Source organism: Acartia tonsa, chromosome 9, assembly GCF_053477335.1.
Source record: "Acartia tonsa isolate MP-2025a chromosome 9, ASM5347733v1, whole genome shotgun sequence".
Taxonomy (NCBI): domain Eukaryota; kingdom Metazoa; phylum Arthropoda; class Copepoda; order Calanoida; family Acartiidae; genus Acartia; species Acartia tonsa.
Window position 1 is genome coordinate 39,444,264 of NC_137268.1, and position 23,737 is coordinate 39,468,000.

General features: G+C 31.2%; 1 protein-coding gene across 1 annotated transcript in view; it reads right to left on the reverse strand.

Moving 5' to 3' along the window:
- The window catches only part of LOC145328898 (uncharacterized), a 128,726-nt gene extending 110,161 nt beyond the window's left edge, over positions 1–18,565 (reverse strand). The window contains exon 1 of the mRNA XM_080172836.1: positions 18,297–18,565. Coding sequence (XP_080028962.1) covers positions 18,297–18,325 — 29 coding nt within the window. The 5' untranslated portion in view covers positions 18,326–18,565. The remainder of the gene's footprint in view (positions 1–18,296) is intronic.
- Between the last annotated feature and the right edge of the window lie 5,172 nt (positions 18,566–23,737).

Genomic DNA, 23,737 nt, shown 5'->3' on the forward strand with positions numbered 1-23,737 from the left:
TTTTTCACTGTATTAAATCATTTCAAATACTGTTATACTGTTAGCTAGTTGTTGCTGTGCTTATTATGGGCTTTATTGTCCTTACTTATTTACAAATATAATATGTATTTTGATTTTTACATTTCTTGAAAATGAATGTTGTTGATCCGCATTTGATACGAGTGTCTGAAAATTTAAATCATGTCTTTATCCACGGTTTAACTTTAAGACAAGTAATACAGATAGATAGATAGATAGATAGATAGATAGATAGATAGATAGATAGATAGATAGATAGATAGATAGATAGATAGATAGATAGATAGATAGATAGATTGATAGATAGATAGATATATAGATAGATAGATAGATAGATAGAAAGATAGATAGATAGATAGATCGATAGATCGATAGATTGATAGATAGATAGATAGATAGATAGATAGATTGATAGATAGATAGATAGATCGATAGATTGATAGATAGATAGATAGATAGATCGATAGATTGATAGATAGATAGATAGATAGATAGATAGATAGATAGATAGATAGATAGATAGATAGATAGATAAATAGATAGATAGATAGATAGATAGATAGATAGATAGATAGATAGATAGATATATAGATAGATAGATAGATAGATAGATAGATAGATAGATAGGTAGATAGATAGATAGATAGATAGATAGATAGATAGATAAATAGTTAGATAGATAGATAGATAGATAGATAGATCAAAACTGACCAAAGAAATCATTATTTCCAATTTGTTCAGTAAATTAACGTAAAAGCTTGTTTTATCAGTCTAAAAAATCATCCATTTTCTACGATAAAACGAACAAAGCAAAGCAGTAGATACAGAAAAACGTAAAAGTAGAAGCTAATCCCATGGGTGTGCTAATAAAAAAGAGAAATATTTCTACTACTAAAACTTAACTAACTAATATTAATCCTATGTAATTATGTATTGCTGATTTATGGCCTGCACTGTCAACCAATCACTGAATATGATATTTTGTCATTCGTTATTCTTGTAAAAATGATTAGATAGTTAAGCTAAAAACAAGTCCAGTTATATTGGCAGCAATGTATAAACATCTTTCCCATTGGGGGATTATCATCATAATGCGCCATCTTACACTCACCAAAATGGTCAAGTAACAAGTATGGCAACATCCATAAGTAGCGAAACAAGTACTATACAATTTTTCATGATATTGACATTAACATTCAACATGAATTACATAAAAATGTGTAGGTATGCTTTGTTGATAAATCTAACAAATAGGTTAATCTAGTATAGCAGATATATTATCAAAGTAAAAGAATAGGCTGGTCATGAGCTATATGTAGAACTCTACCCACGAGATGGGTACCATGTGTCGACTTTGAATATCAGCCTATAGGGTCGGAAATATAAACACAGCCAAGTCGCCACAAAAGTGCAGAAATAGATGTTCTAGCAGATGAACCTCATATACCATATGGACCACTATGGACCACTAGCGAACTTTTTATATGTTAAGTTAAGTTACTAGGTCAACCCGCAGGGGCTATCAATGTGTATTTTTTCAAAAATTAAATAAAAGAGAGAGAAGAGGGTTCGATGCTTAAGAAAAAGTTTGATTGAAATCAACTAACTTTACTTTTTTAACCTTTTTTCGTCGAATTGTGTAATCAAACAAAATTGACATTTAAATAGTGAAAGAGTAGCTGCACTACTTTAAAAAAAAAAAACTAGAAATTATCAGGGATCTAAAGGTATAACAATGGTCTAAAAATTGATTTACATTCCCAATGATGATACACAGACTACCCTTTCTGTAGATTAGTGGATGAAACGTTAGGACTCTCAACTTGATGAACCTACCAATCAAAATTCACAAAAAGTCGCAAATGTTGAAAGCAAACAAATAAGAAATTGTTATTATAAAACTTTGGGGACTAGTGTAATAAACAGCCCAATGTCCCCATCCTCCCTGCGAAATTACCCAAATATCTTTGCTAATCTGTCTTTACAGAGGTGGATTCTTAAAAAAATTAGGGTTGCTGCTTGCTGGTGAGTCAAAATATTTTTGTTAAAAATCCTCCAAAATTGCATAAAAAATCTACAAAAATTAAATAAAACCATAAACGGGTTAAGATTTTGTTTAATTGTTATAGATTTTTATGTGATTTTGGAGGATTTTACCGAAACAATTTTGCCTCACCAGCGAGCAGCGATCCTAATTTTTTTTAAAGAATCCACCTCAGTGGAAGATGGGTCATTCAGATAAAGCAGGGTTCCTGCGTCAGACTGTTTCAAAATCAAAACAGCTTGGTATCAGTCTAACTTAAGCTCAATGTAAATTGTAATACTAGCCTACAAATCAAATTTAGGAACCACTATATTAAATTACTTAAAGGGAAGGGCCTAAATGTTAAAAAGGGCTAGGTCAATTTATGTGTTATTTTTCCCTCCCCAAAAAAAGTTCTAGACCAATTTTAAATAAAAAAAAAAATTAGAATAGTTATTTCTCGTATTCATTTGCATCCGGTGGATAAGAAACGGTTCTCATACATACGAAAAAACTATGTCTAGCATCGTATTATATCCAGCTTTCTACGAATATAAAAATGTTTTTTAGCCCCGAGGTGCCGAAGGCACGGGCTAAAAAAAACTGGTTTTAATCTTATGATTGTACATTCTATATCCGCGAAAAGCTGTTTATAAAACGATGCAAGAAATGACTATTATCGATTCTTATAATAGACAGCTTTCCGCGGATATTAAAATAAGAAATCATAAAATCAAAACCAGTTATGTTAGGCCCGATGGGCTGCAGGAACAAAACTGGTACTATCTATTGATATTCATGCAAAATTATCTGTAGTATGATGCTATACATGATTAATCAGTATGGCAGAGAACTTGTTTTAATCCAGAGAAAATTAATTAGTCTCGAAGCCATACTGGAATAGTTATTTCTCGCATCGTATTATAAACGGCTTTCCGCGGATATAGAATGTACAATTATAAGATTAAAACCAGTTTTTTAGCCCCTAGGTGCCGTAGGCACGGGCTAAAAAAAGCTGGTTTTAATCTTATGATTGTACATTTTTATATTCGTAGAAAGCTGGATATAATACGATGCTAGACATAGTTTTTTCGTATGGATGAGAACCGGTTCCTATCCACCGGATTCGAATGAATACGAGAATAGTTATTTCTCGTATCGTATTATAAACGGCTTTCCGCGGATATAGAATGTACAATTATAAGATTAAAACTAGTTTTTTTAGCCCCGTGGTGCCGAAGGCACCGGCTAAAATAACTAGTTTTAATCTTATGATTGTACATTTCTATATTCGTAGAAAACTGGATATAATACGATGCTAGACATATTTTTTTCGTATTCATGAGAACCGGTTCCTATCCACTGGATTCAAATGAATACGAGAAAATACTTTTATTTCTACCAAAAGAGTTTACATGATTTAGATCTACTGTCAAATATAACACTCTCGAAAACTGTTTAACTCAATTGTATTTTAGCTTTTGAGCTTTAATCAGACTTTTTAAAAAAATTTTACTCCATTCGACTGGAAGCTTAGAATCTAATTTACTTTGACTGCTAATAAGCATTTTTCAGCGGCCAGAAGAGCGCAGACAGCTGCGGAAAGAAACAGCGGCCGCGACGTTTGAGACTTGAAAATATATTCTATTAACATAATGATTTATTATGCATAAAAAAAAGTACATTTTTCGTTGAATTTTAATGGATTTTGTTTGATTAGCTTGAAAAGCAATAAACGTAATGACATCATAGTATTAGGAATGTTTAAAGTCAAGTGTGTATGTATTATCAGGGAGATAAGACAATGGCCTATTAATTGATGTACATCCTCAATGATTATACACAAAATTATCACTTCTTTAGAGTACCACTAGTGATTGAAACGCTTGTACACTCAACTTAAAGAACCAACCAACCAAAATTCAACAAATGTCTCAAAAATTGTAAAGATAATAAATAAGAAATGTTATTATAAAACTTTGGGGACTAGTGTAATAAACAGTCCAATATCCCCTCCTTCCCTGCAAGTGTGTATGTATTATCATAGAAAGGGACAGGGCAATGGAAGTCAATTTAATCCTTCCCAACATTTCTTGTTCAAAACTCTGTATTTTATAATTGGGTACACGTGGGTGTAAATAATTTTTATCGCCATTATACACTCCCTCCATAGCATGTATGGATTTCAAATGTATGTTTAGGGAAACAAGGATGACAACATCCATAAAAGCGAAGCACTGAAACGGTAGGACAAACGGACGTTAACACTTGTATAGTTTCAGAACTGAATAATCATAATATAAATGTATAAGAGTCAAAGCAAAATTGTGAGTAAATTTGTTAAAAAACTGCTTGATACAGGATAATGTTATGGACATACTTACAATTTTAGGACTTGATTATAGAGTTGCTTCGTTTATTACATTATACTTTGTTGTCCCAGTAATCAATATACCAAAAATCAGATCAATCGGATAATTAGATCACATAAAAATTTGATGTTAAAAAAGTAAAAAAAATCATCATGTTTAAAATGGACGTACGGACATTTTGGTAATAATTATAGAGTTGCTACGCTTTCTAAATCGTACCTCACTGCTAAAGGAATCACCATGCAAAATTTGAAATCGATAGGACAATTCTAACATGCCTAAATTAACGAAAAAAGCTATCCGTTACGGACGGACGGACGGACCGACCCTAATTATAGAAAAGCTTCGCTTTTAAAAAGACAAGCAGATATACTAAAATGCTTTACTTAAAACAACTACAACAGATTCATATAAAAAGTTGAGTTTTAAAAAAATGTCAGGCTGTTAGATTAAGTCACACTTAAGAGACAACCAATCCTTTGATTGCACTACATTTATCTAAAAGTCTCAATATAACAATTGTACATCGGTTAATATGGCGTTGTTATTTATGTAATTCTAATGTGATTTTAAAAGTCTTTGATATAACGAGGTATGTGATCAGATTAAAACACAATACCTACTCTAAAACAGCAGACATTATAACTTTCTGACATTAGCTATTTTCAATGATTTTTAGCTACATTTCATGAGATTCCCAAATTCAAAAATAGCCTGTTGTAAGCTTATAACAACAAACTAAACATTTTTTTCTGGAGAAATTCTGGGTGCGGCTCTGCTAGCCAGGAATTTGTGACGTTTGCAGATAATTTTAATAGAATAGACATTTTATTAAAAGTAATCGATGTATTATTACATGGATGTTGCATCAGATTTTTATGTACTCTGATAAAGTTATGCTCGTAGCTGGCTAAAATAAGAATACCCAAATTCACTCCCATTAACATATCCCCTCCCCTTCTACAGAATGAACGCACATTTTAGAAAAGTTAAAATTGTTCTTTAGATTTCAAACTTTGCATGATGATTCCTGTAATATTTGGGTACAAATTAGAAAATGTATCAACCCTATAGTTAGAACCTGAAAGTCCGTATGTCCATTTTTAAAAATAAGATTTTTTTTAGCTTTTCGATAACAATTTCTTCCAGAATATTAAAATAAAAATAAAAAGATTAATTAAGTATTGTAAGCCTGGACCTTCGCCCTCTCGGAGCTAAAAAAAAACTTGATTAAATCTTATATTTTTTTTTATTTTAATATCCGCTGAAATCAGTCCATAATACGATTCAATAAATAACTATTGACTGTTGACTTTAAGTGTTTTTTTCTTTCCCGTTCTTCAAAAAATTACTCTGATTTTATTCCAGAAAGAATGTAAAATTTTTGTAAAAAATGTATGAAAAATAATTTTGCCAAGGGGGAAATGTAAAACAGCCAAAACCAGCATGAAGGCATGGGATAGAGGCCCATTCAAAATTGTTTGGGGGGTCTTACAAATGTAGCAAAACTGTAGACTATAGCGCAAAGTGTAATATATCCACTAGCTATAAGAAAATAACCCAAGAATTTAAAGATCTACTAGCGGACCATCTAGGGGATCTGTATTCGATGTGGCAGAAAGGGCTAGAAAATAGCATAAAACCATCTCAAAACTTAAATCTGAAAAGGAAGTAGCCTAAAACCATCAAAGGAACTATGTAAAGCTTACCTAAAATAGAAAACCACATCAGTTACGTAATTTCTGAGATCTTAAGCTTCTGCAAAATTAATTTTATAATCTAGAATAAAATTAGGTATTAAATTTAGTATAGAAGATACTTTCAAAACACATCACTGTAAAAGGAAAGAAACAATAGCTCCGCAAAAAAATGCAGAAGAACTGTTTCACAAAAATGAAGAAAAAAAATTTCTTTTTAAAAACACCAAAAAATATTTTGGCAAAAATTTATTGAGATACAATCATAAACTAGTTTCTTTTTTTCACCTTCTCGCAAGGTGGACATATTTTTTCTTAAGGGGAAAAGGATGGGGCACATAGTGTTTATACAAATTAGGAAAAATTAAGTGATTTTGGACAAAAACCATTTACGGGGTTGATTACGCTTACAACATTGAAGCAATGAAATTATCCTTTTTGTAGATTGAAATCATTGAAAAGATTAGACAATTTAAGAACCAACAGTTTTTGAGACAACATTATAACGTGGTTATAAACTTTGGTTATATGTAAGATCGTTTTAGATTTCTTTAAAAATTTCTTAACTTTTTAAAATAAACACAGCAGTCTAATAGAAGCACCTAAGAAATTATAGAGAGAGAGAAAGAGAATAAAAGAGAGAGGGAGAGAGAGAGAGAGAAAGATAGAGAGAGAGAGTGAGAGAGAGAGAGGCAGGCAGAGAGAAAGAAAAAGAAAGAGAGAGAGAGAAAAAAAAGAGGGATGAGAAAGAGAGAGAGTAATTAGACGTCTGCACAGGATTTTTATTTTTAGTGCCAATTTTCCTTTTTACAAGGTTTTGAAGATACTCTGTAATTCATTAATTTTTTTGCTCTTTTTTTAGCTCCCAATCATTCTAGTGGGGGGGGGGGGGGAGATTGAGGGGGAAGGGTTTGATATGTGCCAGGAGTAATCTTCTTCTGAAGTTTATAGCATAAAACTACACATGCAAAAAAAATCACTATAGGTTTAATAGTTGCTGAGAACTTTTGAAACCCAACACATTTTTAATACATTTGTGGGCTGTGACATTTATTCTAGACCATATTTTTCTTTGGGAGTAGTTTAAGTTGGATAAAGGTAAATAAAAAACCTTCCCGCCGGAGCTTCACTGTAGAAGAGAACCTTATTGGTCTAGCAGATTGCAAAATTTATAATTATAAACACACAAACAAACATACCCTGCTACTAAAACAGTCTTTCTTGTTAATAAAGTGAGATAGAGAGCTCAAAAAATTTGAAAAAATGTTTTAAAAATTAATTATTATCAAGCAAGGTATAATTTGATATTGCGTAATCCAAAGTGTGCATTAATTCTGATATCTTTATAGAAAAATTATCATAAAATATGCAAACTATTAAAAAATCTACTAAAAAATGGCTTTCTTTATAATTATCACCAGAATAGACATAATCTATCTAGATGGTCCATCTGACCCTATAATTCGTCAAAAAAATGTAATTCTTACCAGATGAATAAGTTTGCCAGGGCAAAGGCTTATACTTCTAAGAAGTTTTCAGCTCACTTTTATGTGCATGTGAAGTGAAAAAGTTTTTTCCAAAATGTGTACACATTTCAACCAATGACATGTCTGGACTGTACATCCACTGTTCTCCTATTGGCTGATTAAGAGAGTGTGTCTCTAGATTATCTCTATTCTTATCAGGGATCGGCGGCTTAATCCGCAGACACTTTCATTTGCATTAACATTAAGTCAACTTTAGCCTCACCCACTCTCAGCCTCTTCAGAAAAAACCACACTTAGATACAGCCGCAAAATTTGAATAAAGCCACAGTCACGCAGCTGAAGTCGCAGCTGTTAAACACAAGTGTAGATAAAAGCAATGAAGAGCAAAGTAAACAAAAGCGTAAATGACGGACAAACGGACTGAGTAAGATCAGACATTAATTGGTCATATATGTCAATATAATCTCTTTTTAAAAATTTAGGTATTTTTTTCAGATAATAGTCAAGTAACTCCTGACTCCTGAGCATTACTGAGGGACCAACGGATAAAGTGTATTATATAATGGGATCTTATTGATATGGCGATCTACCCACAAGGATTCTTCCTATTCCTATAATCTAGAATAGTTATAAACAAGGATGACAACATCCATAAGTAGCGAAGCACAAAAAATCATGGATGGAAATACGTAAAAGTAGATTTAAAGTTTATTTATTAAAATCAGGAATAGATTTATTGGAGAAAATAAACACGAAACCTTGTTTTATTTTGTATAACGAAGTCGGTCAAAGAAAATTACATAAAAGATGCTCATAACAATGGGAAAAATTATTTTGATACTGATATCCCAAAATGCATCAGAGATATGGAAAATAAGGGAAAAAATTTAAAAATAGCCAAAAACCTGCAAAAAAGCAGTTTGACCGTCATGGTTGTTTTCTCTAAACAACAGGGAAATTTGAGTTTGATATGTATAACTGAAAAAATTTTGGAAATCGGACCATAAATACAAAAGATATGGAGAAAAAACAAAAATAGCCTAAAACCTGCTGAAAGCCAGTCTGGCCGTTATAGTTGTTTTCTTTAAAGGACAGAAAATTTAATTTTGATATGTATAACTGAAAAAATTTTGGAAATCGGACCATAAACACCAAAGATACACTGTTAAAAATAATTTTTTTTTTTAGCATCAGGTAATACTATATATTCTTCACATTAATGTATAGTATCAATCCGTATGTACTAGGAAAAAAACCTCATTACGATACAAGGATGTTTTCAATGCTGAATTAAGTATTAGGTAATGTTCTGTGAAGTAACATTTAGTACTAAATAATGTATTTGTCTGTAGAGTATTATCCATTACGCTCTTGGGAATAAAATTCAGTATGGTAGAAGTAATTTTTCATTACCCTCCTTCGCAATTGTTGTTACCCTCTATCATAATGTTTGATACTCTGGAGAGTATGAAACTGTTTTACTTTGGATGAAAGATCAGTTTATAATATATGATTATTATATGTACATATACATTTTGTTATATCAACAAACATACCAAGCAGAGCCATAAAACATTAATTTAAATGTAAATTTAGTAAAAAAATTACTTTAAAGATGTTTAGGACTAAACATTATCCTTAAAAATAAAAACTATGGTCAGTCATAATTACAAAAAACAAAATTATAAATGTGAGCATAAATAGTAACATTTCATCTTTGTCTAAAACGACCAAGCAGAAACACTTCCATGAGAGGTGTGCACGAATGGTGTCTGTTTCAATTATTCTTTACAGTACAGATTCGTACCCTAGAACGTATGAATAGTTACTATTTTAATAAACCATTCTCTTGCGTATTGTCTGATATGCTACAGCGTATGAAATAGTACTAAATCAAGAAACATTTCTACAGCGTATTTTCCGATACCCTACAACGTATAAAGTATTACTATTTTTATAAACTTTTCTACAGCGTATTCTTTAGTACCCTAAATTGTATCAATCGATACTAAAAAAATGTATGGGTTCTGTATAGTAATAATTATTGTGTTATATAGTATTACATAGTGTTATATATTAATTATATAGTTGTAGGGTACTTACGGGTCCAATACTCTCCAGAGTATCAATTGATACTAAATAAAAAAATTATTTTAAACAGTGTATGGAGAAAAATGTGAAAAATACAAAAATAGCCTAAAACCTGCTTAAAGGCAGTCTGACCCCATAGTTGTTTTCTTTAAACGACAGGAAATTTAATTTTGATATCTATAACTGAAAAAAATTTGAAAATCGGACCATAAACACTGAAGATATGAAGAAAAATGTGAAAAATACAAAAATAGCCTAAAACCTGCTTAAAAGCGGTCCTATCGTCATCGATGTTTTATACTTAATTGTGCTCTTTAATGATGGGAATGTTGTCAAAAAGTTTCAGCATTCTATCTTTTATAGGAGCTGAGTAAATCCCATTTCCCCCATAGCGTTACGGACGGACTGACTGACGGACTGACTGACGGACGGACGGACGGACGGACGGACGGACGGACATAGTGAATTATAGAGTAGCTTCGCTACTAAAAAAATTTCAACCGTCATTTTAATATAAAAATTTCGGGTAATCCATTAAAAAATCCACGCGCAAAATTTCACGGCAAAATAATCTTTCAAAAATTGTTGGTGTCTACTTTCAGCGCTCTAAGGCTTTATTTTAATAACATGGACAAACATAGCTTCTTAGTCGCGCAGCTATATTTCTTTTTGCAACTACATTTAAAAGACAACTATTAAGTTTTAAAATTTTATTGAGATTTAACGTAACTTATAAATACATTATACTTAAATAAAAGCAATAGAATGCATGTAAGCCTGGCTGTCTGTCTGCTAGAATGTAGCTTTTCATTGGTCTAGGAAAGGTTTATAACTATTTTGGGAGATTACCACCAACCTCACAAGCTTTTCTTTATAACATGGCGAAATTGAAAAAGTGAAATATAAAAAGCTTCGCTCTAATAAATTGTATAATAGTTATTTTTTCATCGTATTATAAACCGCTTTCCGCGGATAAAGAATGTACAATTATAAGATTAAAACCAGTTTTTTAGCAAAACTGGTTTTAATCTTATGATTGTACATTTTTATATTCGTAGAAAGCGGGATATAATACGATGCTAGACATAGTTTTTTCGTATGGATGAGTACCGGTTCCTATCCACCGGATTCGAATGAATACGAGAAAAATTGTTAAAATTTACTCTTACTACCACGAAAAGGTGCCTTTTTATCGCCTGTCTGCTTTTATACATGCAGATAACTACGATGGATAAAATAGTAAGGAACTTGAAATGATTACAGCTTGCTAAAGCGGCTATCTTATTATTACTATGTATTAAAATGGGGAAGAATAAGACAGAAAAAATAGCTTTAAACCATCTCAAAACTTAAATTTAAATGTATCATTAATATTCCTTTCAAACTTAATTCAAACAAGCTTTTTTCTTAACTATACAATAAGTATTTTTTTGATACTGTAGCTCTTCTGATCATATTTTTCATGATTTTATAAAAAAAAAAAGTAGAAAAGCGACAAAGTATTTATTAAAGAGGGAGGAACAGATCAGAAAATAGACTCAAAGTTAGGAATTTACTCGCTTAAAACCATCCCAGAACCCTAAAGTAGCTTTCCTAAAATGGCAAACTCGATAGCTTTAGTGGTTAATGAATTCCTATGCTTTGAAAAAAAAACCTTACCAGAATAGAATTTTACTTATAATACCCACTGGAAACTACAAGAGTTTACTATCACAAGGCTAAAATGCCTAAAAGGCTTTTTGCAAATTTAGCTTACAGCACTTAATTTTCATTTTACAATTATGGGAAACAATACAAAGTTATTTGTTTAATTTTCAATAAATCTCAGCCATTTAAATTAAATTAAGTTAAATATATATTAATTTTTTCTTCTAAAATCTTTTTTTTTTATAAAAAAAATCTTTTAAAAACAAGGATGAAAAAACCAATTAAAGAAAGTCTGACAAAAGAACATCAACAACAATTTCTTATAAATCTATCCCAAAATTACATAAATACAGGATACTTGATATGAATGAACACACTTATATTATATTTTTACTAAATTATAGATATGCTTCGCTTATAACATTATTATTACAGGTCCCAGGAATCCATATTCCAAAAATCAAGTTTATGGAATAATCCTATCATACATTGTTTTTAAAAAGCCAAAAACCATCATGTTTAAAATGGACTTGCGGTCGTTCTGCTAATGGTAATAGAGTTGCTACGATTTCTTAGTTGTACCTAACGGTTACAGGAATCATCATGCAAAATTTAAAAACGACGGGACATTTTATTACTTGGATATTAAACCTGCAGATTTTCATGTACTCTAATAAAGTAATACTCGCAGTTGCTAAAATAACGAAACCCCTTTTACCCAATCCCCTGCCCTCCTACTAGATGAGCAAACTGACCAAATAATGAGGCCTATATCAGCAACCTACATTGACGACAAATTTCCCCTTGTCAATATATTCACGCATTATATATCCATTGATAAACGCAAAATGGCAAAAGAAATTCGTCTTATCCTAATCTTAAAAATCTGAAAGGCCCAAAAGATTTTAATTATAAAATGCGTAACAAACCTATCTGACCACTTTCTTAACGCGTACAAATTTTGTTTAATTAAACCAGTCAAAGTACTTTGTAGAACCTTTTCATCAGGGCTCGGCAGTTGTACATTTATAGAGTGACTAGCCCGCGGCAAAATTATTGGGCTAAGATCGAAAAAAAAATTATGCGGCTGCGCTAATATAGTTTTCTGCTCCGACTGCACAAAAATAGGCTTTCAGCTGCAGTTACCGTTGCCGAGCCCTGCTTAACAGACACCTCTCAAAAAGTTTCTAAAAATAATGAATGTCGGGTTGCATTTTGTACCTATCCTAGCCTACAGCTCTATACTGCCCTAGCCAATAACACTAATTTTTCTTTGTTCTAGAAAGATATAACAAGAATAGATCTTTTCAAAAATAAAAAGTTTATTAAAAATATACAAAAAATATAAAATGAAAAAACTTTAAATCTACTAAAATCTAATTTAGAATTTTGTTCATTTTTTCATGTGATCTAGGAACACAGTAATAGTGTCTGACTCATTATGACGTAACAAAAAAAAATTAGCCAATGAGAGGCCACTATAAATTTTACCATTGGTCAATAACGGCCTCTCATTGGCTAATTTTTTTTGTTACGTCATAATCAGTCAGACACTATTACTGTGTTCGTGATCTAGTCTTTTTAGAATACGTGGATATTATGACAGAAGAATTTTTGTCGTCATTTTAGTTTGCTAAATTAGTTCTCAAATATTGTTTAATTCGTTTCTCTGTAGGCATAATAGGGTATGAGGAGTGGCATTATATTAGCCAGCTGGGAGAAACATTTTATCAGGGTATACGCGAATATCCACGTGTTCTATGTATATCCATTCATAGAAGTTATATACAGCTTTACTCCTATGTAATAATAATTTTGATTTGTTAGTCCCCTTGGCGCACCAAAGCAAAAATGCAACTTTAGAAAAGTACCTTTCTATTAAAGGTACAAGATTAGAGGAAGAATTTTTCATATTCAAAGAAAATACGAATTCATCTAAAAGAGGGATATAGTTAATATATGTAGATGAGATGAGAGAGAGAGAGAGAGAGAGAGAGAGAGAGAGAAAGAGAGAGAGAGATTCATTTGGATACGAGCTTTAAGAAAGTATAGAAAGAGAGTAAGAGAGAAATGCATAAGCAGTCGAAAAAAAGGAAAGAGAGAAAGAATTTTAAAGAGAAAGAAAGAGAGAGAGAGAGAGAAAGTGAAAATGTTGTTTAGAAAAGAACAGCAAAAAGATTTTTATAATGAAATCAAATCAATATGAATTAACTATCTAAGGCCAATATGTTTATTGTATATACCACGAGGACCTACTACTACCAGACCCTATAGTTTCTCTACTACTTTCAGGGCAGTTTCAGAGATATTATATGTCATGTTATCACAGTGTAATTTTAGTCTGACAAGCCCTATTATTGTATTGTGATATAAGTATAATTTTGACTTTAGATAATGTTGTAGACAAAGGTTATAGCATTCATTACTACCATAGTAAAATTAATAAGACATTTTCTTAAAGAATGGACATCATTTTAATTTAATATCTTTTATAAATATGGAAATATAAAAGATCTGTCTGTTTGTCCCAAAAGATCTCGCTAATTGCTGAACCGATTGGGTTCTCTTTTACAATGTAGCTTCTCGTAGGTCCTGGGAAGGTCTATAACTAATATGGGGAAAAAAGGAAAAACAATTTGGAAGATTATTGGAAAAGTAAACCCCAATCTAAATAGCTGTTGCCAAGATCTTATACGTCAAAACGGCTGGACAATATCTTTGCAAGTTGTATGAATTTTTAAGCATGTAAAAAATTTACCCTATGAAAATAAAAGTATGTAATTATGAATACAAAACTAAAATGTATGAAAAAAACTGCCAAATAATGAAAAACAGCGAGAAAAAAACATACAATCTGTGTTATAAGGAGATTTTTAAAACTCAGATATCCCTTTGATTATTTCTACTAAAAACAATTATCTTATATTCAAATAATGATAAAGTTAAAAGTACAACACAAATAATAAATTTTCAAAGATTTTTTGTAAACTCCAAAAATATTTAGATTGATTTGTTCTTTCATTGAAATAGCTTTTGCAGGGAGGGAGGGGATGATAAAAATAATATTCGCCTCCTTCATTCATTATTGTAAGCTTAGGGAGGTAGAACTGTTCAAATAATAATGGGGGGGAGATTAAAATTTCTTCATTTTCCTATCCCTGTATCCTTGGCTATTTTCTGACCCGCCGGCAAATTAATCTGGGTCAAAATTTTACAAAAAATAAGAAATGTCTTAGGGCGAGGCTTTTCTTTTTTAGTATTTTAGCTTCTCTATAATTTAGTTTTTTTTATTTATTATGATCTTTAATACAGATTTTCGTTTTACCTTTTGATCCATAAAGGGATGAAACATTGGACTTTAAATTACACTGGTACCTAAAGTTTTATAACCACGTTGTCTTATTCGTTGGCTAAAAGACTTTAGGTACTTTTATTGAATTTTGATTGGTTTGTTTCAACTTTTCAATCATTATTTAAATCAACAAAAGTGATAATTTTGTGGATCACCATTGGTAATGTGCATTATTAATTTTAAATTGAAACAAGGATCACAACATCCATAAAAGCGAAGCATTGAAACGGTAGGACAAACGGACATTAACACTTGTATAGTGTCAAAACTGAATTATAAGAATATAAATGTATAAGAGTCGAAGCAAAATTGTAAGTAAAATTGTAGAAAAACTGCTTGATACAGAATAATGTTTATGGACATACTTACATTTTTTGGATTTGATTATAGAGTTGCTTCGCTTATAATGTTGTACTTTGTTTTCCCAGGAATCAGTATACCAAAAATCATATGAATCGGATTATTAGATCACATAAAAATTTGTTGTTAAAAAAGTAAAAAAATCAACATTTTTAAAATGGACGTACGGACATTCTGGTAATGATTATAGAGTTGCTACGCTTTCTAAATCGTACCTAACTACTACAGGAATCACCATGCAAAGTTTGAAATCAATAGGACAATTCTAACTTACCTAAATTTACGAAAAAAGTTATCCGTTACGGACGGACGGACCGACCCTAATTATAGAAAAGCTTAGCTTTTAAAAAGTGGCATCATTGATTTAATTTTAAAAAGTAAATAAGCACAAGATCAAAACGAACCGACAGACGTAATAAGTTGTAGATGAGATGCACAGGGGAATTTCCTAAATGAATCTCAGTCAGAAGCATATTTTATATTATTCTTATAATAAAACTTTCCCTCTTATAGTGTCATCCTTGTTTTAATTTGTGAAGAAAGTTTCCATAATTTATTTCATTCAATCATTTTAACAATAAATTTAGTCAAAATTTACACTTTTTAGCATTATTAATGGTGAAATTTTTTTTATTTTGTAAAGAGTACTTTTTAGCAAGTCTCGGCAGCCGCGTTTTTAAAGCAAACTGGAACCGCTAAGCTATAAGCAGCGACAGTCGCAATAAGACAAGGAAATTACATTGATATACATCCCAAACGATGATAAATACCCCTTATGTAGATTACATTAATAGTTGAAACGTTTGGATACTCAACTTAATGAACCAACCAATCAAAATTTAATAAAAGTCTCCAATGAAAAGTCAACGAATAAGAAAACGCTGAACTATAAAACTATGGTGACTAGTGTAACAAACAGCCCAATGTCTCCTCCCTCCCTTATAATTTTGTAAACTTTATTTGACTATTTTATAATCAACGTTTCGCTTATTTTCTGCCGCGGCAAAGTACAAAAAAAGGCGGCTGCCGAGCCCTGTATTTTAGCACCTAATTAGCCTACAGCTAAACAGTTTTTATTGTTCTTTAATTCATTATCTAATCATTGAAAGAATAATGAATTTAGTTAATAATTGTCATTTTTAACATTCTTTCCAAATAATTTCTAAATTACTCACTAACGTTTTGATTGTTGTTACATTTTATACTGAAAAGTTCCAGAGAGAGAGGGGACAACATTGGAGATTTCTAAAAATATCTTATTGGTCTGTTCATTAAGTTAAGTGTTCAAACGTTTCAACAACCAATTGTAATCTACAGAAGGGTAATTTTTTGTATCATCATTAGGAATTTTCATCAATTTATCAGTCATTGTCTTTGGGGTTGTATTTGATTGGTTGTTTCATTTATTTGTGTGTTTAAACGTTTCAACCACTAATCTTTTAATCTAAAGAAAGGGTATTTTGTGTTTCATCAAGGGGTAAGTACATCAATTTAACGGCCATTGCCTTATCCCTTTAGACTTTGGAAAAATTCTCAAAAGTAGACAAGGATGATTATGTTCATAAGTAGTGCAGCAATAACAAGGTAGGAACCTAATAAAAGTATCTTACTCTTATTATGACGTAAAAAGAAAATTAGCCAATGAAAGGCCAGTATACACTGTAAATGACCAATGGTAAAATTTATAGTGGCCTCTCATTGGCTATTTTTTTTACGTCATAATCAGAGTCAGACACTTTTACTAGGATTGAAAATTACGTCATACTGGTCTACCATTGGTCACTTTAAATGTATACTGGCCTGTCATTGGTTACTTGGTCTATGTATTGGCCTATCATTGGTCATTTGACACTCAACTTAATAAAGCAACCAATCAAAAATCATTAAAAGTCCCCAAAGTTGTTAAACCAACGAATAACAAAACGTTATTATAAAACTTTGGGGACTAGTGTAAAAAGCAGCCCATTGTCCCCTCCCTGATTTGTAATACTCCTTAACCAAGAAGAAACTCACTGATTTTGTGAAAATGCCAGGGGGGGTGAAGAGAAGGATTTATAATTGTGGTTGAAGGGTTAAGGTGTTCCAGTAATCTAGACATACATTTAATATATTTCACTGGCTAGCCATAACAAAATTAATATTGTTTTTTTATGGGACGAATCACATTTTAGCAATGTTTAAATCCTATTAATATATTTTGGGCAAAGTAGACAGATCCATAGTAATCTTTCATGGTTACCCGGGCAGAACTGTTTAGGATTTAGGTTTTTTATTGTTATAGTAATTTTAATTGCATTTGTATTTGTATCTTATATTTTTTTTTTTATTACTATATGTTTAATAGGGTGGGTCCATTTCCCCCTTGCCAATGTCTACTAATGGGAAATTCCAAAATCGACCCACCCTAATGTTTAAACATCAACAGACAGAGAGACATCCAACCTGCTATTATTTAACAATGTTGTTTTGTATGGTAACTAAATAAATGATTAATAACAAACAGGTAGGTAAACAAATTTCCACAGGACATATGCATTACAGTGTTTATATAAATACGTCTAAACTCATTTTAGCAAAAAATATTTACACTATTATCAATGAGATTTGGATTAGATTCTATTATAGATATGGTAGATAAATGAATGTATGGATGGATGGATGGATGGATGGATTGATGGATTGATGGATGGATGGATGGATGGATGGATGGATGGATGGATGGATGGATGGATGGATGGATGGATGGATGGATGGATGGATGGATGGATGGATGGATTAATAGATTAATGGATAGATTGCTTTATATATGGATGGAAATAAGGACTAAGAGATAGATTTTATTTATATGTATGATATTTTGTTGTAATTTTGAATGAACGACCCAATGAACAAATAGGCACTGTAGGCATATAAAATTATATTATATACTCATCTTATATCATAATAAATCTTACCTACATCACAGAATTAACTTCATATTCAAATTTTACTTTTAACATAATGACTTTATTTCGTTATGCATATATTAGTTTGATAATGAAAAATTTTAAGGTTCTGATTTGGTCTTACGGAAAAATCATATATAGCATCGTCTCATAGACAATTTTCACGAATATTAAATCATAAAATTGATACCAGTTTTCTGATCCCGGATCTTCGGCCCCCTCGAGGCTAACAAAACTGGTTTTAATTTTATAAATTTCATTTTAATTATCCGTGGAAAGATGCAATAAATAACACTAATCTAACCTGTTATATTCAATTATATCAAGCTGCATTTTCTCCAAATTATCTTATTCAATTGAGAACACCTAATTTCCTTCCTTTTTAAAGAGTAGCTACGCTCTTTTTGAAATGATCACTTTTTTTACACAATTTGATTTTATATAGTGTATTTTAAGATCACTTTTATGGGTTAAAAATACGACACACAAATACAAGAATATTTAAATAATTGTATAAAGTGCGTCTAACCCATGTAAGGCAAGAAATTAAGCGACTAATTGGATAAAAAAAAACAATGCTCATCTATCTATCTATCGTTCGCCTTTTTATCTATTGTCCTTACTTTTTTCCGCCTATTTGAGGTAAATTAAAGGGAAAAGAAACAAGGATGACAACATCCATAAGTAGCGAAGCATAAACAATTAAATAAGAATTTAGATATTAGTTGACAAAAGTATGTATATTAGGAAAAAATCACGAAACCTTTTCAACATTTGTTTTTAATTTCTTAATATTTATTTATAGTTCATTACTATGACTAACAGACTGACGGTCAAAGTAAATTACATACTGGATGCTCAGAACAACAGGAAATTTAATTTTGATATTTTTAACTACAAAAATTAAAAAAAAAACGGACCATAAACACCAAAGATATGAAGAAAAATGTGAAAAATATAAAAATAGCCAAAAACCTGCAAAAAGGCTGTCTGACCGCCATTGATGTGTTCTTGAAACGAAAAGAAAATTTAATTTTGATATCTATAACTGAAAAACTTTGGAAATTGTGCCATAAACACCAAAGGTGTGGAGAAAAATGTGAAAAATACAAAAATAGCCTAAAACTTGCTTAAGGGCTTACCGTCATAGTTGTTTTCTTGAAACGACAGGAAATTTAATTTTGATTCTATACCTGAAAAAATTTTGGAAATCGGACCATAAACACCAAAGATATGGAGAAAAATGTGAAAAATACAAAAATAGCCTAAAACCTGCTAAAAAGCGGTCCTATCGCCATTGATGTTTTATAGTTAATTGTGCTCCTTGATAATGGGAATATTGTCAAAAAATTTCAGCCTTTTATCTTTTATAGGAGCCGAGAAAATCACGTTTCCCCCAAACTAAGACGGACAGACGGACAGACGGACATACGGACAGACGGACAGACGGACAGACGGACATTTCAAATTATAGAGTAGCTTCGCTACTAAAAAGTAAGGGGGCGTCAGCAGCTTTCTTTTAGTATTAAAAGACATAATAAGGACAATTTTTAGCATAAATGTAATATAATCTTATTGATAAAATCTATATTAACATTTAATGTTAGCAAGAATGATAACTACTGAACTGATTGAGTTCTCCTTTATAGGAAAGCTTCACATAGGCCCCGGGTTGGTTTTAAGCTATCTTATCTTTTATTCAAGCCTTTGGCTGGTTTTATGCTATTTCTTACCTATCTTTATTCCTTTGAATAATAAGCCCGGGCTCTAGATACTAGAGACGCAGTCGCTATTATCCATATATTGCAATTAAGAAAAATTATTTTCAACTAGTAAAATATCAATCTCAAAACCAGTTGAACAAAAAGAAAAACGGAAAGTGTAGGTACTATGTGGTCATACAAATGTTAACAATATATTTCAGCCGTCTATCATGAATGGCAGCTGAGAAAATTTGTTTCCTTAATGAAAAATTTCGAACTGAAATGAAGAAATAATTTTAATAATCTAATGGTGTAGAGGAGGGTGGGGGGGATGTTGTGTAATGACTGACAAATAGACCCTAATCATATAAAAACTTCGCTTTTTACAAAGGTTTATGTCCACATAAGATTATAAAGTTAAAGATTTACCTTTAAGATTAATAAAAAACAAAACAATATCATTGACTTTTATCATTAGAGTTCTTACAAAACCAAAGAAATTCAGCAAAATGCCTGTTGAAAGTTGGCTAAATCTAGTAGTCCAGCTACTTTAAAACTTACCATACTGTATGGCTCCATTTAAATTTATATTAACTCAAAATAAGTATGTACATTTCTCTTGACCAGGCCTTCCAATCCAAAGACACTTTCAAACTAGCATTCAGAACCATTCTTTCTCCCTAAACAATATGATATTTTGAGACAACCTAATAATATATATAATTTCTGAACAAGGTTTTCTTGTTTATTTCTTTTTTATTTAATCAAAATGTGTCAACTTACTTTATTTTTATGTTTATTTTATGTTTATGAAAATTTTTTGGTGATTTCAAAGAAACATCCTTTTAATCCCTGTCACTTATAATGTGAATAGGTAAAGGTGAAACAAGACAAACAGACAGACAGACAGATAGATAGAAAACTTAGAAAAGGGATGATATGTGCAGGGGGGAATGATGCTTAGGTGCTTAGATTTCATGTCAAGTAGAATAAAAGAAGGGGAGGAGAGAGATATTAGGTACTATAGAGTTCATTTAGACTGGCATTTAATTCCTTTACTTTCCAAATTTAGGATTAATTACCAATATAGTAAAGTTTGATTACTTTTTTTATATTTCTTTATATTAAAAATATCTTTATTATATTAAGGGCTCATAAACTATCTAACATCAGATTATAGTATAAATATTTTTAAAAAAGATATCGACAAGAATCATTTTATTAAACATTTTTTTGATTAGTCTATTAATTATTTAACAGGTGCTTCTTTATAGAGGAGGTTTAAAAAAAAGTGGGGGAGGGGAGACAAGCAAAAATTTAAAAAGGATGGAGGAGGATGCTTCTTATAGGAAGGATAAAAAGAAGGAGGAGGAATAGGGCGGGAGGGAAAGAGGAGTGGGGAGAAAGGTGAATGGGGGGTTGACCGAAAGTTATCAGGTGTTCATAAAATTAAACAGAATACAATAATAGCAAAGATTTTATCATCTTATATAAGTTTGACTTATTCAACTGATATTTGAAATATCCTGCACCTAACGTGTCAATTTTGTTCTAATTTTTTCCCGCTATTTTTCTTTATCTAATTTTTTATGTGTATTATGTAAACAGTAACACTAGGAGAAACTTATCACACTATCAACACGGCTGAACCCTCAGGGAATTCCAGGAATAGTACAATTGACGACAAATTGTGGACATCCTACAATGATAATGAATTTTGTTACCCCTTCATGGATAAACATTATTGGTGAAAAAGGTTGGATACTGTTATAATGAACCATCCATTCAATGTGTAATAGAAGTTCTTAAAGTTATTAAGCCAACGAATAACATAAGATGTTTATAAAACTTTGGGTACCAGTATAATTTATAGTCTATTTTCCTTTCTTCCCTGTGGAACACTTGAATTTGTAAGTGGGAAATAGATGAGGGAGGGAATTAACCCTTTTGTTTTCTTTTCATTTTGTTATTCTTGCAGTTAATTGCCTTTTTAATGATGGATTTAAAATAGAATAGTGCATCAACGGCTACTTGTTGCTTATTCCAAATAAAACACAAATTAAATTAAATTGTTAAATTTTTATAGATAAAAAAAGGCATTTAGACCTAATCAAAGCAGTTCTCTAAAATTTTCACTGATCTCATTAAAAGGGGTAAAATTGGTCGCTATCAGTCGCTACATCAGCAAATTGTAGATAATTTTAGCGTCACCGTGTCATAGCATTCAGATGCGAAATATGAGCTAGGGTTAACTATTATAAATAGAGGTATCATTATAGACTGTTAGATATTTGATTTCTTTAAAATTATTAATAGTGAATGTACAAGTATAGATGCAAGTAAAATCCAGACAACTAATTGGCCCAAGTGGTGGAGACCCTTTTCTCCTTTCTGTGTTAATATTTCCAACTCTATTAGCAAATTTAAAAGTCCCAATGCAAAATTGGGACAGTGTCTCCATGCCATTAAAAAATTAGCAGTCAATGGTATTTTTCCTTGAAATCTAAAGACAAATATAAAGCCTTCCTAAAAGGAACAAATTATTTTGTGTAGCCTCTTGGGCGGCTGACAGGTGTTGGACAATAGTCTCTGCAAGACCTAATTTTAAAAATTCCTCAAAGATGATTTAAAGACCATTTTGAACAATTGTTTCTTGAAAAGATAATGGATTGCAAATTTTATGGGAAAGCACCTTTCTGGAACGTTTTAATTTATATAAAAGTTATATATTTCTTCTGTAAAGTATAATTCTAAAATGATACAATAGTTCGATAAGATTTTCTAAATGTCAATTGGTCTAAAAATACATATTCTAATCTAAGATTAACGGGGGTGATCAAATAGAGGGGTTCAAGGGTCAAATAGAAGGGGAATTAGAAGGGGGGAAAGGGAGGGGGGGGGGGGGTTACTTGTCAAACTTTAAAATTTTGCTAATTATAACTAATGATGAAATAGGAGTGAAATAAATACTTGTTTTCATGCTATTTATCCATATGGGGGATTTATACAACAACTTTCCAAGATTTTGTACATTAAAGTTTCAAATTAAGTTCCTATCATAAAAAGATTTGCAACAGTTGCTTGCTAAATATTGGACAATCCCAGGGATTAGACAATGGCCGATAAATTGATGTACATCCCCAATTTTGATACACAAAACTATCACTTCTTTAGATTAAAATTAGTGGTTGAAACTCAACTTATCAACTCACCCATTCCAAAATTCCACCGATAAGAAAACGTTTTAAAAAACTTTTAAGACAAGTGTAATAAACAGCCCAATGTTCCCATCCACCATGGGACAATCTGCTGCAACCGACAATAAAGCTGCAGCAACAGCCTTGCTGTAATATTTTTGAACAATCTACAGCTGCTAAATATTTTGGCTGTCCACGACTGTAAAAAGGAAACAAAAAGTAAACATAAGAGGAGTTGCATATTGTTTTTACAACAATTTTTTTTATTAAATAACTATGATTAGTTTGAATGCCAGAAATTAAGCCGTTATTCTTTTTGTTTTTATGTAAGCTTTAAGATATCTCAAATATTCATGTTTTGGTTGAATCTATTTTCTAACTTTATGTAAAGTCCCCCCCCCCCTCCCCGTGGAAAATTAACAAACAATTAGTATAACCTTTATGTATGTATAAGATGTATTATTTGTTTAATAGGAAAAATAGATAATATAACAAAATTAAATAATCTAAAAGGCTAAGCTTTTCTATAATTAGGGCCTTTCCGTCTGTCTGTAACGAATTGCTGTTAGTGTTATTTTAGCCATGTAAGGATTGTCCTGTCGATTTAAAACTTTGCATGATAATTCCTGTAACAGTTTAGTACAATTTAAAATGCGTATAATTGTTACCATTCATTCGCTTTCATGGATGTTGTCGTCCTTGTTAGCATATTATTTATTCACATTGACATATTGGCTTTAATGATTAACATCTAAAACAAGGATGACAACATCCATACGTAGCGAAGCTCAAAAATTATGAATGGATATCGGAAAAAATTACAATAAAGCAGTTTCATACAATAA